At 49.7% G+C, this 18,749-nt stretch overlaps 1 protein-coding gene across 3 annotated transcripts in view; it reads right to left on the bottom strand.

Moving 5' to 3' along the window:
* Window positions 1–18,749, bottom strand: part of Gnb1l (G protein subunit beta 1 like) — a 73,900-nt gene that overhangs the window by 16,826 nt on the left and 38,325 nt on the right. The window contains 4 exon segments of one of the 3 annotated variants that reach the window (NM_001398877.1): window positions 2,088–2,186; window positions 6,179–6,341; window positions 9,343–9,468; window positions 9,873–10,013. In NM_001398877.1, coding sequence (NP_001385806.1) covers window positions 2,088–2,186; window positions 6,179–6,341; window positions 9,343–9,468; window positions 9,873–9,997 — 513 coding nt within the window. In that variant the 5' untranslated portion in view covers window positions 9,998–10,013. 3 annotated transcript variants of the gene reach the window in all.

The raw sequence follows: 18,749 nt of genomic DNA on the forward strand, positions 1-18,749 counted from the left end.
CGGCTGGAAGAGGCCCCAGGACTCAGACTGGGAACCTTCTCTAAGGGTGGGTACTGCTGTTAGCTCAGGCCTGATTTACAGCCTGACCTATCCTATAATTATTGTAGCAATGCTGCACAGCTACTTTGGGCAGGAACTAAAGATAGGCCCGAGCATTTCAGAAAGAAATCTATCAAGTCAGGATACTTTGTCACACTCAGATTAGAGACTTTACATTCTAGGATTTCTGGACTTAGGAGAAACAAAGAACATTCTTATACCAGCAGCTTTTTGCGGCTGCGGGCTTCACATTGGATCTGTATCACCAACAAAGTGGTGATTTGTCCTTCTGTCAACTATATTAATTACCTTAACAAGTTTGTACATCCCTTTCTACACATTTTTTTTTCTGATGGAATTTTTACACGATTGTGCAATGACCTATGTTTTCCAGGGTACAGAATAGGAGTGTGCAGCCACAGGTGCCTGTGCCAGGACCTGTATGTGGCATGGTCACTTTCCTGGAAACCTCAGTGTGAGTAAGGTTGGGAGGCAAGATAAGGGTACACTGATTTTTCCCAGGGAAGTGCCCAGAAACTCTTGGGGAGCTGTGTCTGGACACACTGAGGCAAGAACTAGGCTCTGTCTCTGAGTCAGGCTGCAGACTTATGGATCCCAGGAGCTTTGTCAGATAGAGTCTGCCCTGACTCTGCTGAGGCGTTTCTCCAGGAAGCTAGCTAGCTATACAGAAAAGGCAGCACTAGGGTCAGCCTACTGAACACTCCAAATCTAATGCAACTCTCTCAGTTAAGAAACTGCAAGGAGCTGGAGGGATGGCTCAGCAGTTAAAAGCACTGGCTGCTCTTGCAAAGGATCCCGGTTTGGGTATCAGCACCTGCATAGGGATCTGAAGCGATCCTTGGACTTCACAGGCACCAGGCACACAAGTCACCCATATATATTCATGTAGCCAAAATACCCATACATACAGATAAAAATTTAAAAAGGAAACTGCAAAGAAAGCCAACTGGAAGCAGGCCAGAAAACTTTGTGCCATCCAGACAGACAGAATCCCTGAGGCAGGCACAGAGGTGCCCTTCCCATGCTTCTTGTAGGTCACTCAGGCAATTCCAAACTGAATAAGCCCATCTCATCTCATTTTAGAAGAGTTCAAAGAGGCAGCAAGCCATGAGGCAGAACTTAACCAATAAGAACTAGGAAGATGGCCAAAGGGTTACAAATCCCTCTTAACATGGGCGATACCCTGTGACCCTCCCACCCGTGTCTGTACCAGTTAAGACATTGATGATGAAGCTTCTGGGATTCTTTGCTGATAAATACAGTAAATGGAAGTGACCAGGAAGTAAAAATGCCGACCTGGATGTGGCCAGGGAAAGCCTCACCTTGAAAAGGTCTGGGCCTGTGTGTGTGTGTGTGTGTGTGTGTGTGTGTGTGTGTGTGTGTGTGCTGCAGAGGGCAAAATTCCAGACTCTAGGCTGTGATGTCTACCTGGGCCCTAGTTTTTGCAGAAGCCCCAGGAGATAGCACCTGACCCTCCAACAAAATTAAAAAAACAAAATCAAAACAAACAAGCAAGCAAACAAACAAAAAAACAGAAAATAGCTACAGGGAATGGCCATTGGGGAAATCATCATGCTAATGTTCCTGGGATCTCTATAAGGTCAAGGAGTGGAAAAAAAGTTTGCCTAGCACAGCAAGGTCCATGCAGGCTCACTTCACATTAGTTAGCTTTTCCCTCAGCCTCAGCAGAGCCAAGGACCAAGGTGCTGAGGAAAAGGGCATGTTCTTCTGGGAGCAGGTCCCACAGCTGACCCAACTGTCCCCTCCTCACAGCTACATATGGGCATCTGCATGGCACACTGACCAGGTTATGTGGAGGCTAGGTATGGACACCTGGTTTTTCTGTAGCGTTTCTCTTGGGGTGACTTCCAAGCACCAGCACCAGCCCAGAGTCCAGTCAGCTTTGGGCCAGAGGACAGCAGATACATGGTCTCTAAGGGACAGTGCCTGTAGATTTGATGACAAATCCAGCCCTGAGTGGGGCATGACTCAGGGCTGTTGGGTGTGGCTGGCACATGCTGTCTTACCTGCCACAGCCCCAGGCACATGGGCATGCCTGGCTTGGCATCTGCCTCCGGCTTCAGGGTGCACACTGACGTCTTGGATGGCATCTCCAGAATCTGAACCTGACAGTGAGAAAACAAGCTGATCTGGGCTGATGCCAAGCAAGTCTATGCTGTGCAAACAAGAGACATTTAAGGCGATTAGCCAAGGCTGCTGCGAGTTTCTGTCTGCTCCTCTCCCTGTAGGGACCTGAGAGCAGAGCCTCCTAATTAGTCTGCACAGGCTAGAGGGCTTAGATGCTCCTGGGGTCCTTACAAAACAAGTGCTCACATCATTCCTGAATGACCAACCTTTCACCAGCAAGTAGCTAGCACATGCCTTTCCCCTCTTGTCATTTAGGCAAAGCCTGGTCTACTTGGTCCTGCTTACTTTGGTTATTCTCTCTCCTTTGCTTGTGTCTCTTGCCTGGGTAGGATTTTCAAGGGCCCTCTTTGGATAATCTCAGGTATGTAAAATGATATATAATCTGTGCAGAAGGCCTGAGACCCATGCACCACCAACCTAGAAATATGCATTTACTCAGAGCCAGGGGCAGCCTCACTGAATCCTGTTTCCTGTACACAAGTACCTGACCTGCCAACCCAGACTGCTGAGATGCCCAGGCCTTTCCATGCCTAGGCTGAGATGGGCCTTGTGGCCCACATGACCCATCTTCCCAGGTAGGTATAGAAATCCAAGGGGCTGGGGATTTAGCTCAGTGGTAGAGCGCTTACCTAGGAAGCGCAAGGCCCTGGGTTTGGTCCCCAGCTCCGAAAAAAAGAACAACAACAACAACAAAAAAAAAAAAAAAAAAAAGAAAGAAAGAAAGAAATCCAAGAAGACTGTTTATAGGCCGGCCAGGATCATTCTTAGTGGATGGCCAAGGCCCAAGGACCAGATTGGATTGGGTTCTCAGACACCCCATATCTAAGGTACTAACCCTCATTCATTTGGGGGGACGTGACACTTCTCTTGTGAGCTCAGGGAACAGAAGGGGGCCACATGACATGTTGCAGCCTAGCATCAACCAGATGTTTCCTATGCCTTTCATCTGCGTGGGGTTCTACTGCACTGTTGGGCTTATGTATACCTTCTGGTGTCATGGGGCTGCGTGGGTTCTGAATCCCTGAGCTTCTCCAGATATCAGTGAGAGCAGGAGCATAAATACAAGCCTGCTTAGCATGCCCCAGTCTGCACACACACGGACTCAGAGCTCCAAAGGGGAGGGGGCATCAACCGGACAGCACATACCTGGTATGTCAGACTGGGGACAGTGTCTGAGGGACCAGAACATGGGCATGTTGGGGCTGTGTTGCCCTTTAGAACCTATGCCACATAGACCCTCATCTGCCACAGCCCCAGCCACAGAGATGAACCTCATCTGCCCTGCTGAGTCCAGGGCAGCTTCTAGGCAGTGCAGAATGCCAAGCACACAGCCTGCTCCTCCAGTCAGAGTCCTGCTGATGTGTCCACTTCTGACTGACAGGTGGCCAGGGTGCTGCCTGGCAGGGCAATCTCACCGGGGTCCCCACAGTGACTGAACTCCTAATACCCAAGCTGAGCACTAGAAATGGTTCACAGTTCCGTCCTGTCTGCTGCAGGTGAGTTGTATAACCTCTGCCTTTGTGGAGACCAGGAACATGCTCAGGCCTTTGAGAGGTGGGAAGGGAAGGTTTGGAGGAAGCCAGGACAGGGGCTAACAGAGTAGGAGGGCAGAGCTGCTGCAGGGAGTGGAGATGGACAGCATGGCTGGCAGTGGGCCTGTAAGCCCGCATTAGAGCTGCTCCCAGGCTGGAAGGCAGAGAGGGAGGGGAGTGGCTCCTATGCACAGTCCTGCCTCCTCTGGCCCATGGTCCTCCACAGCCAGCAGCACTGAGTAGGCAGCTCCTAATGGCGCTGGCGGATCAGGCCGGTGTACCGGGTTAGGCTTGGCTCCTGCCCAAGAAAAGTCATTTTGTCTCCAAGCAGATCTAGTTCATAAATAATGAGATAGTAACAGGTATTTATTTGTTCATGATTGCACTTAAATCACCAATTAGGAGCTACATACACTTTTCTTGCCAGTTTGCCAAAAACCTGTTAAAGGTTTTATTAATGTGAGGGGTGGGGGAATTGCTTCCTCCTCTAGCAAGGCAGGTGGTACTAAGGTCATCCCAAGCCACAGACACACAAGATGCCACTCTGAGGGCTAGGAGGGCTTAGCCACCCTTGGGCCATGGAGCAGTAAAGTCTTTGTCTGCGGAGGTCACAGGCTCCTGTGTAGTTTAACCAGCTTCCTGGTCCTCACCCTCAGTGCAGGTAGCCCTGTATTTTCAAAACAATTTTTATTATATTTATTATTTATTGGGGTGTGTGTGTGTGTGTGTGTGTGTGTGTGTGTGTGTGTGTGTGTGTGACTTTTGTGAACCAGCTCTCTCTTCTCACTGTGTGGGGTCTGGAAATTGGACACGGGCTGTCAGCCTGGGCAGCAGGCACCTTTACCCACCGAGCCATCTCAACGGCCAGACACTGCACTTTCAGAAGCAGCCAGCACATCCTGGGCAAATGGTTGTTTTCCAGTCAGCCTGGAATCCGCCTAAACTGGGCCCTGGAAAACCATAGCTGGCTTAGGCCCAAACAATGCCTGGGAGCATGCTCCCACCCCTCACGGCTGTCTGGGTGGCCACACTTGCCCAAACCTAGCATTTTTTCCTTCTGGAAAAAAGAAGCTGGAGTTGGGTGCCAGGTGGAAAGCTCCAGGGTCTGTAGGAGGCTCCAAGCTCACTCAGGGAGGTTCCAAGAGGCCTGGGGAAGCAAGCTAGGAAAGGCACTGGCCCTGGGTCTGACCTCGAGATCCTGCTCTTCTGATGTAGGATGGTTGCTGTGCTTTCTACACTCTCAGTATAGACCCCAGGTCACACTCCTAGACAGTCCTGGGTTTGCTGTTCCTCTTCTTATCCTGAGAACACATTTGAACAGCTCCTACCTAAGGCCCCTTGCCATCCAGCCTCTCCCTACTACCACAGTGGGGTCTTTCTGAGCTCTCATGACTTCCTGCCGTGGCCCGTGGCCTGTGGCCTGTGGCCCGTGCAGGTTGTCCATCTTTGACCTTTGACCTCAGGCTCCTGCACCACCCTCCTGAGAATGTGCACGTGTGGAGTGCAGTACCCCAGCCTCGGCGTTTGGATCAAGCATAGTCCCAGCCTTCAGCTGCTCATCACTGGCTATGCCTTGCCTATAACTCTGCAAACAGGATGAGGCTGGTTCTGTAGAAAGAAGCCCCGAAACAGGGTTAGTTTATTCTCACAGAAAGCAGAGGGTCCTGGGGCTGTAGCCCGACTCCATCTCCTGGACTCCCCATTACTCTGGCCTCACTGCTGCTTCCAGATACCTTTTTCCTGCTCCTTTCCTTGTGATCAGAGTTTGTGGAACAGTTTGTCTCCCAGGAGGCCTAGCAGCTTCCCGGGAGTTCCGCTGTGGCTCTTCCTGCCTCCAGACTGGCTCCCATTCTGGATTTGAATTTGGGCTTTATCCTCCCTTCCCCAGGTTTGTGTCCACTCCCATCTTCAGTCAGCCTCCAGAAGCTGCAGTCTTCACTGTGTCATAGCTTTGTCCCCCACTGTGAACTCCCCTGATGCTTCAGTTTTCTTCACCGTGTCACTAGATTGATATCTCTGGTGCCTCCTCCCGGCTGACAGTGCACCAAGGCCCCAATTTCCGGAGATTTCTCTGTGTACATATATGTGTGTATGCACATGAATATGTGAATAGACATGTATTCTTGTCTATGTGTGCACACACATCCTCAGGTCTGGACACAGCCCTGAGTAGCCCCCCTCCAGGAATAGTGTTGTGTTAAGTCTGAAGGTTTGCCTGAGCCCTTCCTCATTTTCAACCTGAATCCCCTGGAAGGATTGGATGTCACAGATGAGCAGCCCGAGGCTGCTGGAGCTGAGTGAAGCAGGTGAGCCTCAGGCCTGCAGCTGGCAGGGTCCTGTGGCAGCACTAGGCCCTCCTTACTGGAGGAGGACAGTGTGCGGGTTAAGACAAACCTAGTCATTAGTGTCTGGAAGGAGCTCCAAGAGCTGGTCCTTACCTCGTCGCTGCCCTTCCCTGGCACAGCAAGCATCCAGCAGAGCTGTCCCCTGACCAAGATGGAACTCTTGCAGAAGCCCACACTGTCCAGCTGAACTGAGTCCATGACGGTGTTCCTGCCCTCTGCCAGGTCCCACAGGCACAGCCGCGGGTCCCGGCCCTGGCTGAAAGCAAAGGGGGAGGGAGGTCTGTTGAGACATTGTAAACATATATGTGCCTACCTGGGTCAGCGTCTGGTCCTTACCCCTTCCATGCTGAAGGCAGCCATGTTTCCAGAAGACGGCTAGGTAAGCCTCACAACCATCCAGGCTAAAGGCCTCGGTGAGGAGGGGCTTCTCCCTCAATGTTCACATCTGCCTTGGTATCCAGGGCGCTGAGGCTAGGACATCCCGTCGACCAAGGACACTGAGGCATGCACCAGTGCCACTAAAGCTTACCTTGCACCTCTTTCCTTTCTGTAAACTGTCTTTAAGGACTCAGAAGTCTCCCTCAGGCCTCTTCTAGAGTGTGTCTGAGACCGACATTCACTCTAAATGCCATGCAAGCAGGCTGACAGCAGCTCTGTGCATCATCACCTGAGCTGGAAACAACCCAGGTGCTCTGCAGCTAAAGAATGGCCAGGACGCTGTGCAGAGTGACGCTCAGCAAGGGGTGGCGCCATCCGCTGACACACGCAACGGCTGGACGGATGCTGAGCTATGATACACTACGTGAACGAGTCAGATCTGAAGGTTCTGCAGCATGGAACTACACTCGGGTGACGTTCTAGAAAAGGAAGGGCTGGAGACCAGGAGAGGGCTGACCGCAGTGGATAGCTCTGGGCTTTGTGGGGTGGCAGGCTGTTTGATGTGGCCTTGGGGAAATGGACACACAGAAGTGCTGTGCCAAACCCACAGACCCACAGACAGTGTGACTGTCACTGTGCACAATGAAAACAGCCCCAGCCAGTTGAGCGAGAGCCAGAAGCCTGTGAGGGACAGCAGCACTGTGGCTGTGTGGATGATAGTGCACTGGGCCAGGAAGCTCAAACAGAGGTGGACCCAAGCACACAGACAAGTGTACTGAAGACTGTATGGGTAAAGACACACATGTAACTGCAGAAGCGGTGGCCCTGAGCAAGCCTGGCTCCTCACAGACATCAGTTCTGCCCTCTCTGGCAGAGCTAATCCGGGAGCCAGTAGTACATATAAGGTTCCTCATCAAACAGCTGATGCACATAGAGAACCGTGGTCAGGTCAGAGCTTAGAGGTCATCGTGAACATGTGTGTGGCCAGACACACACAGCGAGAACACACAGGGCAACATAGGTGGATGACACTGTGGGCAATGTAGGTCCACCATGGACAACCCAGCTCATCGCCTTTCTAAACACAGCAGCCAGGTTTCCGAAGAGTTGCTGATTTCAGATTATACAGGGAGAGGCAGAGCACACCTTTAGTCCCAGCACTCAGGAGGCAGAGACTCAGGGCCAGGCTGGTCTACGACATAAGGAACTGAGGTTGACCAGAGCTATATAGCAAGACCCTGTCTCAAAAAGAACAAACAAAACCAACAAGAAACAAACTTCAACCTCTTGGATGCTGACAGTGGCCCAGCAAACCCCACCCGCCTGTGTGACCCACAAAAGCCAGCCTGCAAAGGAGCCCCAGGGACTCAGGTACGTCCAGCACCAAGAGGTTGGCAGTCACCACACTGGGCTTCCTCCCTGAACCCAGGACCTCGGTCTTGTCCTGAATCTAGGGCACTTGAGAAGTACTGAGATCATGAGAAACACGGACCAAGAAACCAGCCCCAGAACCCACATGCAGCTGCTAGCATTTTCTTCCTGTCTGTGGCCTTGGATACTGGTGTCCACAGGGTTGAATATGCAGCAGAAGAACAGAAGGCAGGCTTTGCCTGAGTCCCACATCAGCAGCACAGTCCAGAGAAACTGTGGATCTAAGTGAAGCAGCAGTAAGTTCTGGAGACAGGTTGGGATGTCCATCCATGTCTTAGCATAGGCTTCTCTATGGCCCAGGAGCCTGGCCAAATGGGTGAAGCCTGGCCAATGTGACTCCAATGAAGACCTCCAGGAGAGTGAAAATATATCTCTGCCAGCCTGTTGCAGAGACTATCTGTGACAGAAGAATATTGATACTAACTAAAATATGAAAAGCACTTCACATGTCAATAAGAAAAATGCAATCAGCACAATAGAAAAATGGGCAGAAGCCAACGGTATCCCAAAGTCACAGCAATCCTCCTGCCTGCTTCCAGGGCACTGAGAGCACAGGTGTGCATTAAATACCTGGTAGTCTTTTAGGTTTTTTTTTTTTCTCCTAACTTAAAGTTTAGAAAAACTCATAAAATCATTCTTCTCTTCTTTCAAGACAGCACAGCAGTCCTGGCGGCCACTGACTCCGCAGTAGGTGGTGCCACTGCGCTGTCCTTGACTGGGCAGTGGTTATTCAGGTGCTGCTGAGCTGGCCTGTAAGTGTGTAGTTTCACAATGACGAAGGTAAAGAAACACTAGCTGGTGCAGCTCTTGTGGCCCAGGTGCGGCCAGTGCTGAGGGTCCTTCAGCCTTGCTGGATATGAAAGCCCACAGCCCTTCCAGGGCCTCTTGAAGAAACCCGGACCCAAACACAGCTGAGGGCAGGCAGCTTTGGTTTGCTGTGGTCTCCAGTGCAGTGCAAATGCACCTGGGCATTCCACACCCTGAGCCCCCAACACAGGCCCCTGACCCTCAGTGGGGGCTGTAGGAGGGGCTGCAGCTGCACCACCCTGGCTGGGAAAGAAGGTGCCTGTAAGTGTCCCCAGGCTACCCTTCATGCCTTTCAAACCTACTGGCTTGGTCCCTGCCCCTGCTGTTACCTCTGCCCTCTTCTAAGCCATAGCCCAGAGTCTTTCCCTCAGCTGCCTGCTGGACTGGCAGCAGCTACCTCGGATGGCACCACCACCCCACCCCACACCCCCAAGATGTGTCTCAGAGCACAATTCCACCTGACGGAAGTTGTCTGCTTCCCGAAGGCTGGGACTGGCCCCACACTGTACACAAGCTACAGCGAAGCTGGCCAGACCCACCCCTCACACGCATCCCATTCATTCAGTTCACTGCCCTCCTGCTCTGTTAAAGAGTTCCCAGCATAGATCCCCCGGGACCTCCCTTGTGATGCTACAACCCACCTGAGGAGCTGCTGTCCCTGCGGCAGTGTCTTCAGCCAGGTTACACCCTGGCCCCCGTGGCCGTTTAGAGTGGCAACTATTCTTCTTGTCTGTAGGCTCCAGATGTGCACTAGGCCATTCTGAGACCTGTTGGAGAGGAATCAGGCACAGGCTGGTCAGGGCCTGGGGCAGTCTTGAACTCACTCCAGGCCAACACCACACACAGACAGTGGATGGAGATACTTCAGCTGGGGAAGACTTCACTGGAACGGATGGCTGCCTCTGAACCAAAGGTCGGACAAACCTCCCTTACAGCAAAGGTAGCCAGAAGGGCCAGGGATTGGGGGCACTTTGTCAGAACTCAGTGTTGTGGGACAAAGGGACATGACTGCCCCTGCAAGGAGTTCAGAATGCACAGTGTGGTCAGGTCCTGAAAGTGAGGCAAACACACACCCTGCACAGTGCCCTCCACCAGCAGCTTAGATAGCACTGTTCCATGCAGCCCCGGGCTGGACCTCACCCTGGGCTGGGGCAGGACAGCTGTTACTCACCCCGAGAAAAGGAGTGGGTTCTCTGCAGCACCGGGTGCTGGGCAGAAGTGCAGCGTGTTCACAGCTGACTGAGTGCCTCGGAGGACAAATCTGGGACTAGGCGGCGGTGGGAACGGTGCTGCCATGTAGGTAAATGCAGTCCTGGGGTACAAGGGGAGACATGTGAGAGACAGAGCACTCCACATGCCTATAGAAGGCAGCCAGAAAGGAACACTTAAAAAGCCGTTGGCTCAGAACCTAACTTTTGCCCCTTCTGGCAAAATGATACTGCTCTCCATGGCGGGGACAGGCTCTGTGGCTGAAGAATAGCCAGGTCTTGGCATGGGCTACAGGACTGCCACAAGTGCAGCCCAGCTTGCCCAGCGCTGTTCCTCATGGGCACCTTCTCCCCACCCTGTAGCCCTGCCTTTTCTGTCAGCTCTGGTAGCACCAAGGTCCACACCTGTCCCTCTTGGCACACACAGCCTGGGTACTATGTAGAGCCCTTGCTGCCTCTATGGCAGAGTATTTGCCTAGCAAGCTCGAGGTCCTGGGGTCCACTCCCAGCACCACATCAGAAAAGGAGCCTTTGCTTGGCCAAACTTGGTTCAGGCTCGGATGCATTCTTGTAGGCCCATGTGAATACTTTCAGCAAAAACTCTAAGTCAGTTTAATGTCACCCCTATATCTATCATCTGCATGCTTTCTGAACAACGGTGCCCCTCAGCCTTTCCTGTCCACCAAGCTGACATTTGCTTGCCCTGACCCACCTTTAGCCTGAATTCCCATGGCTGCTACTGCCCCTGCCTATTTTCCATGCACTTAATCCCACTCCCGCCCCATGGCTAGTGTAAGGAGTCTGGACTGCACTGCCCCTGCCTTGCACCCAGTGGCTCAGCAGACACATGCTTGCAAATGAGGGCTCCATGGAGTCCTGAGAGTGCTACAAACAGCCCTACTGGGTCAAGGTCTGAGCCACCAAATCTTCTAATTATAACCACTTTGCATAGCATACTTTTATTTTTTGAGAAACTGAGGCAGGAATCTGAGGTGAGCTGCCCTAGATTCCTGGGATAGGCCTGAAAAGCCCTCAAGACATGTGCCACCCAGGGGCAGAACAGCCCGGGAGGGTACATGGAAGGGGCAGGCCACACCCACAGAGCTGCTACCCCAGCAGACAGACCTCCTCAAATCAGGACTTGTACTTAAGACCTGCTAGGGTCTACCTTGCAAAAGAGAACTTTCCAGTGCCCTAGACCACCACACTTTCTCACACCACCCCAGTCCCACAGTTGGCTGCTCTTGACAAGCCACAGCTGGATGAGGGTACAGTGGGAAGGTCAGAGGGAGACAGCAGGGGGCTGCAGCAGCCTGTTTCAGGAGCCTTTCCACTGAGCAAGGGCCGATCCTACCCTGCTTACATGCAGCCCGCACAGCAGGGAGACGCAGCTTTGCCCAACTTGGGTGGGAGTTACCACCATCAAAAGAACATGGCAAGGAAAGGAACAGAGCAAAAGAGCTCGATTCTTCTAGAATGGAGGCTGGGCTTTAGGTCTGTGTGGAATGCTCCCATCAGGTCCGTCTTCCACCAGCTTGTCTCCACCAGTGCCGCCATACCTCTGCACATCCCATGCCCTCACCTCCTTTTTTGTTAGAGAAATGAAGCTACGGGCTCTGGGCCACACCACAGGGGAAGAAGGCACACAACAGCAAGAATCAGGTTTCCAGGAAATCACCAGGCCTTTGGAGGGAAGACCAGGATGGGGCTATGATCAAGGCTGTGCCAGGCCGGTGAGGTCTGTACCCATGCTGTGGCATGAGACATGTATCTAGTCCTATTGACCTGATGCAGGTCCCACCAGGTCAAGCCCTTCCTGGGCTAACTCTAACTCTACCCTTGGACCCTGCCTCTTTCAAGGGCTTTCAAAGAAAACTAAGTCACAGGAATGCAAACTGCCAAATTCCCTCTTTTTTTTTTTTTTTTTTTTTTTTGGAGGGGAGGTGAGCAGGGAAGGACCTCACACTGTTGTTCACAGACACATGCCCCAGATCACAGATGCTGGAAGAACTGCCTCAAGCAGGTACCCCAAAGGACAGGGTCAAAGGGCAGCTGTTGGTCCTCCAAAGCCCAGCTGTGTTCTTGCCAGATACAGGTCCACAGGCCCTAGTTTCACCACTGTAAAGAACTTGATCTCTTAAAGCTCAAACACTCAGCAGGAAAGCTCCAAGACCAGTATAGGGGCATCTTGCCACATAGGTCCAGGCCACGAACTCTGACAGGCTATCTTTGTAGGCACATAGTGCAATCCAGATACCACACATACTGTAGCCATGTTTATATACACAGACACCTAGATGCTCACACTTATACATGCAAACATAAACACACACCCACATAGATGCACCCCCTTCATGTGTATTCCACATTCGGGGGCATACAGACCCTCAGGTACACACCAAAGCACACGTGTACACTTGTGTTCACATGCACATTCATGCACATATGTGTATAAGAGTTCTCACACCATGACCCTGGGCAGTACCAGCTGGAGCTCAGCCCACACTTGCCACGGCCTGCGGCATGCTGGGAGTTTCCAGAACCTTACAGCAGAAGGCTCATTGTGAGGTGATGAAATCAAGGTGTCCTCTATTGTCTCCCCAGAAGTGCAGGGAACAAACCCGTCACGTCACGCTGTTACAACAGCTGTAAAGCTCAGGCCAAAATGATGCATCAACAATTAAGGGCTCCATCATTTCAGGCAATTAAAATAAACGCTTTATTTGAAAACTAATTAATTCTACCTACATATTTTTCCTATGACAATATCCTATGATTACTTGATTTATGACATCTAATTATTCTTTATTAATCTAATTGAGAATAATTGTACTATCCTATCTCTCCTGGCCCCTGGCCACTGGCTGCCCTTGGTGGAGGCTGCTGCCCCTGTGCTGGCCCATGTGTAGTGCTCTAACCCAATCTCTTCCTCTGAGTGGGAAGGCAAACCATCGGAAAGAACCCAGAGTACATTTTGGTTCTTCAAGATGTCCGAGTGAGTCGATTTGTTTAAAAATTTCACAGGAGAGACATCCTGGTGATTTGGAAATGGATGACCTTTCCTATAAATGCTACAAAGTGCCCTGAAAGGCCGAAGGCCCTTGGCCCCCTACAGTAAATGGTAACAGCGCCCCCTTGGGCAAACCACAGACGCATTTGTCCAGAGGCCTCAGGACTATCCTCAAGGAGAGGCTCCCTCTCTCTGGCTCTACTGCTAGTTCTACTGCTAGTTTCCTGTCAACTCTACACAAGCATGTATCATCCAGGAAGGGCAGCCTCAATGGAGAAAACACCTCCATCACATTGGCCTGCAGGCAAGAATGTGAGGGCGTTTTCTTGACTAATGATTGATGTGGGAGGGCCCAGCCCACTGGCAGTGGTACCAGGCCTGTGCAGGTGGTCCTGGGTTGCAAAAAAAAAAGCAAGCTGAGCAAGCCATGGGGTTATAAGCCAGTAACCAGCACTCCTCCATGGTCTCTCAGGTTCCTGCCTCCATGTTCCTGCCTCTGCTTGAGCTCCTGCCCTGAATTCCCTCAATGACAGTCTGTGATCAGGACAAGTATGCCAAATAAACCCTTTCCTCCCCTAGCTGCTTTTAGTCATGGAGTGTTTTGGTTTTTTTTTTTTTCTTTTCTTTTCTATTTTTCGGAGCTGGGGACTGGACCCAGGGCCTTGTGCTTGCTAGGCAAGCGCTCTACCCCTGAGCTAAATCCCCAACCCCAGTCATGGAGTTTTATCACAGCAATGAAACAAACCAGAAATAAGCAGGAAAACAAACTGGGGTAGAAGAGATATATCCCAAATCAGATCTGAAAAAGATCCAATCTTGTGAATGGTTGATAAGAAATAGGTTTCCATGGTACTCTTTCAATGTTACTAGTCATGAAAAGAAAGTGTGCCTTTCCAACGGAGACATCTAGCTGTCATCACCTTCCCCAGTGGATAGAGGCTGGAGCCACCCATGCTGAACAACAGGGATAGCTTATCTCCTGAAGATGTGCAGTAAGATATGCACTGCCTGCATGAACCCTTGCTGACAATGTTCAAACATGAGCCTGGCCATGAGGAAAAAGACACATCTCAGACATGGGACACTGTATAAGACGGTGTAGCTTAGGCTCGTGAAAATGGCCAAGGTCAAGAGAAACTACAGAAGCAAAAGGCAGTAACTCTTCTCTCTTAAAGTAACCAGCTGGGCAGCTCTTGGGAGGCAGAAGCAGGAGAATCTCTGAGTTCGAGGTCAGCTTGGCCTACATAGTGAGTTGTAGGACAGTGAGAGCTACACAGAGTAACCCTCTCTCACCCCTCTCCTAGAGACATAAATATAGACAGACAGACACACAGAGACAGACAGATGCACGTACACACACATGTACACACGCAAGGGGGGGATGGAGAAAGGGAGGGAGATCAAAACCCAATGTAACATGCAGACCTCAGATACTGGATATTACATTAGATACTGGATCAATCAACAGAGAGGGCCAGGCCAGGTGTGAAGGCACATACATGCCTTTAATGCCATCTTGTAGGAGGCAGAAGCATGTGGATCTCTGTGAGTGTAAGGTCAGCCTGGTCTACATAGAGTCCCACGCTAGACAGACAGGGCTACAGAGATACCTCCTCTCAAAAGAGGAAAGGGGTTGGAGGAGAAAAAGAAAGGAAAGGAAGGTTAGGATCACCAGGGGCCGCTCGGTGGATAAAAGTACTTTGCATACAAGCCTGGTAGCCCGAGTTGAGGCCCAGAAGCTGCACGGTAGAAGGAGAGAACTCCACAAAGATATTCTCCAACCCCCACATGCATGCAACACACTTCCCCCATATCATTCATATACACACAAAGTTAATGAGTTAGTTGAATAAGTAATAAGTCAAAACCAAGGGGAGAGCCATGATGGATATCTGGGGACATCTGACTTTGGAGATATTTGAGAAAATCTGGGTATGGGCAACAGATCATATGGTTTTAGTGTGTGCGTGCGTGTGTGTGTGTGTGTGTGTGTGTGTGTGTGTGTGTGTGTGTGTGTGTGTGTAGTATATTCTAGACTTTAAAGTTTTTTAAGCCAGGTGGTGGTGGCGCCTGCCTTTAATTCTAGCACTTAGGAGGCAGAGGCAGGTGGATCTGGCCAGCCTGGTCTACAGAGTGAGTTCCAGTCCAGCCTGGTCTACAGAGTGAGTTCCAGCCCAGCCTGGTCTACAGAGTGAGTTTCAGGACAGCCAGGGTTACACTGAGAAACTCTGTCTCAAAAAACAAAAAATAATTTTTTTGTTGTTGTTTATGGATGCTTTGCCGACATGTATGCCTATGTACCAAATACATGTTTGGTACCTGCAGAGGTCAGAACAGGGCATTAAATCCCTGGAACTTGAGTTGTGAATGGTTGTGAGACGCCATGTATGTAGGTAATAGGAATTGAACCTGGATCTTCTGCAAGAACAAGTGATCTTACCCACTAAGTCACCTCTCTGTGTATTAGTTGGTTTTTGTTTTGTTTTGTTTTTTAACTTGGTAAAACCAGGAAACATTAAGAGTTATCAATAGAAACTCAATATAAAATCAGAAAGAAAAAAATGCTGAAATAAACCATTGGAAAAGCAGAGGCATTCAGGGCATAAAGTCCAAAAATAAGTGACAGAAGAGATCAGAGGGGGAAAGAAAAACAATTACTTAAATACACAATGAAAGTTTGGGATAGACAAGCATTCAACATGCAGTAAACTTACTGCATCATGATTGACATAAGCATCATGATTGACATAAGCATCATGATTGACATAAGCATCACAATTGACATATGTATCATGATTGACATATGCATCATGATTGACATATGCATCATGATTAAATTCTGAAAAGCAGCAGTGACATAGCAATGGGAGCCAGAGTCGGCTGACTTGAAGTGGCTTCTCTCCCTAGGACGTGTGTACTAAAGCCAAGTCCCAGGTAGTGCTGGACCTATATGCGTGGTACCTATTTATAACAATGCACACTCACTGTGAAGGAAGCACTAATCTCCAAGCCTCATGGGCGCACACTGTGTACCAGAGCAGCAGTCTGGATCCCTGTCTGGTGATGGGCTCATTCCCTCTTGCACACACATGAGTCAGGATGTCATCTCCCCAGCTTTTCACCAGAGGCCACCACTGGGGCTGCCCACTCCCCCACACTGTGCTGAGTCCCCTTTTGTTCTAGGTTGGCCGACCTCAAGCACTTCACTGTAGTAAGGAGACAGAGAACCACACCCTGTGACACCAGGCCTTTTTTTTTTTTAATTTTTTATTAGATATATTTCTTTACTTACATTTCAAATGTTACTCCCTTTCCCGGTTTCCTGTCCATAAGCCCCCATTCCTTCCCCTCCCCCATACAGTTATTCCCCCCATACATCCCCTTACTGCCCCCCCCATATTCCCCTGCACTGGGGGTCCAACCTTGGCAGGACCCAGGGCTTCCCCTTCCACTGGTGCTCTTACTAGGCTATTCTCTGCTACCTATGAGGTCAGAGTCCAGGGTCAGTCCATGTATAGTCTTTGGGTAGTGGCTTAGTCCCCGGAAGCTCTGGTTGGTTGGGACACTAGGCCTTCTTATACTTCTACTCTTGAGCCCTTCACACCTGAGAAAATTTTCACAGCCTTGGGTCTATAAATACACATAACGGATTTACTGGTAGTAAGGCATAAATTTATTCTAAAAAAATTCCTGGGTGTGCATTTATTAAAGATAAAAGCAAGATTGCATGCTAATAAGAGAAATGTGCTTTCTTATTTTTATATAGAAATTAAGTCTTGCTTGAACATTTGATACAGAATATCTTCTTCGGGACTAAAGGGTAACTTGATTTTTATCATTGTCAATTCTGAGGGCATGGCTTTACATTAATATATAACAAAATGGCAGAAGTGTGTTTAGGGTTATTTTAAAAATTGTTGGAAATTCTCTTCCAATCTCAACTAAATTTTGTTAAACGAATCAACTAGACTCAAATCAGCAACTCAAACAATAATTTTTAAAATTAAGCAAATACAATCCAAATATTATACATCGATTTGATACTCGCCTGATCAGGGACAACGATAGGAAAAACTAGTTTTTTTCTTTCCTCTAGCCTTCTACAGGAAGGTTGAGAAGAAACGACAAACATCTGGATTGATGTAAAATTTCTCTTCAGTGACCATGAATAGCCCTATCGTTTTATATGCCTGAACGTTCGCCTGCATGTATGTCTGTGTACCTCACGTGTGCCTGCTGTCCACAGAGGTCAGAAGAAGGTGACTGATCCTCTGGAACTGGAGTGCCATGTGAGTGCTGGAAACCGAGCCAAGATCCAAAGAAGAGCGCCATGACCTCCCTCCAGCCCGCATTAGTAACCTTAAAAAACCGTTAAACCTTAACAACCTTTAAAAAAAGAAACCCTGTAAAACCATTAAAACATAACATTAGCCAGGTGTGATGGCATACACACATTTAATCCCAGGCTAGGGAGGCAGAGGGAGGACCGAGTGCAGGAGTTCAAGGCCAGCCTGGCCTAAATAGTGAGGTCCAGGGCAGCCAGGCCTGCATAGAGAGGCTGGAGCTGGGAGAGGCTCCAGGGTTTAGTTCCCAGCACCTATACAGTAGCTCACTAGCAGCTCTAACTCTAATTCAAGAGGATCTGATGCCCTCTTCTGGCTTCTGTGGGCACTGCATGCATGCAGTACACAGACAAACATTCAGAAAAATACCCATACAGATACAAGATACAGGAAATTTAAAAATCTATAATCTTAAGGAAAAACAAAAAGCGTAACAAGGGCGGGCTGAGACGGCTCCCTGGGTAAGAGCTCCTACAACAGAAGTATGAAGACTCGACTTCAGATTTCCAGCACCCGTGTAAAAAACTGGGCACAGCCACTGCACACCTAATTGCAGACCTAAACCATGGGGAGCAGACACAGTCACTGGGGTATGCCGGCTGACGGCTTAGCTCAAAGAAGTAAGATGGAGTAGCCTAGAACAGGATGCCCAGAATCCTCCTCTATAATCCGTCTGGACACTGTGCAGGAACTATGTAATTATGAGGCTTTATTTGAAGTAAGAAAAAAGATTGACTCTGGAAAAAAAAACTTTAAAAAATAGATGAGTTTAATAAATCTAAAAGCATCGGGTGGAGAGAGGCAGACACGCCTGGGAAACCAGAAGAGACTGCACTCTGCATACACATCTTGGACGCCAGAGGAAAACACCAAAGGCCATCTGGAACCCTGGTGCACTGAAGCTCCCGGAAGGGGCGGCACAGGTCTTCCTGGTTGCTGCCGCTGCAGAGAGCCCGTGGGCACACCCCGCGAGCAAACTTGAGCCTCGGGACCACAGGTAAGACCAACCTTTCTGCTGCAAGAAAGCTGCCTGGTGAACTCAAGACACAGGCCCACAGGAACAGCTGAAGACCTGTAGAGAGGAAAAACTACACGCCCGAAAGCAGAACACTCTGTCCCCATAACTGACTGAAAGAGAGGAAACCAGGTCTACAGCACTCCTGACACAAAGGCTTATAGGACAGTCTAGCCACTGTCAGAAATAGCAGAACAAAGTAACACTAGAGATAATCTGATGGCGAGAGGCAAGCGCAGGAACCCAAGCAACAGAAACCAAGACTACATGACATCATCGGAGCCCAATTCTCCCACCAAAACAAACACGGAATATCCAAACACACCAGAAAAGCAAGATCTAGTTTCAAAATCATATTTGATCATGATGCTGGAGGACTTCAAGAAAGACATGAAGAACTCCCTTAGGGAAACACAGGAAAACATTAATAAACAAGTAGAAGCCTACAGAGAGGAATCGCAAAAATCTCTGA

Source organism: Rattus norvegicus, chromosome 11, assembly GCF_021556685.1.
Source record: "Rattus norvegicus strain SHRSP/BbbUtx chromosome 11, alternate assembly SHRSP_T2T, whole genome shotgun sequence".
Classification (NCBI taxonomy): Eukaryota; Metazoa; Chordata; class Mammalia; order Rodentia; family Muridae; genus Rattus; species Rattus norvegicus.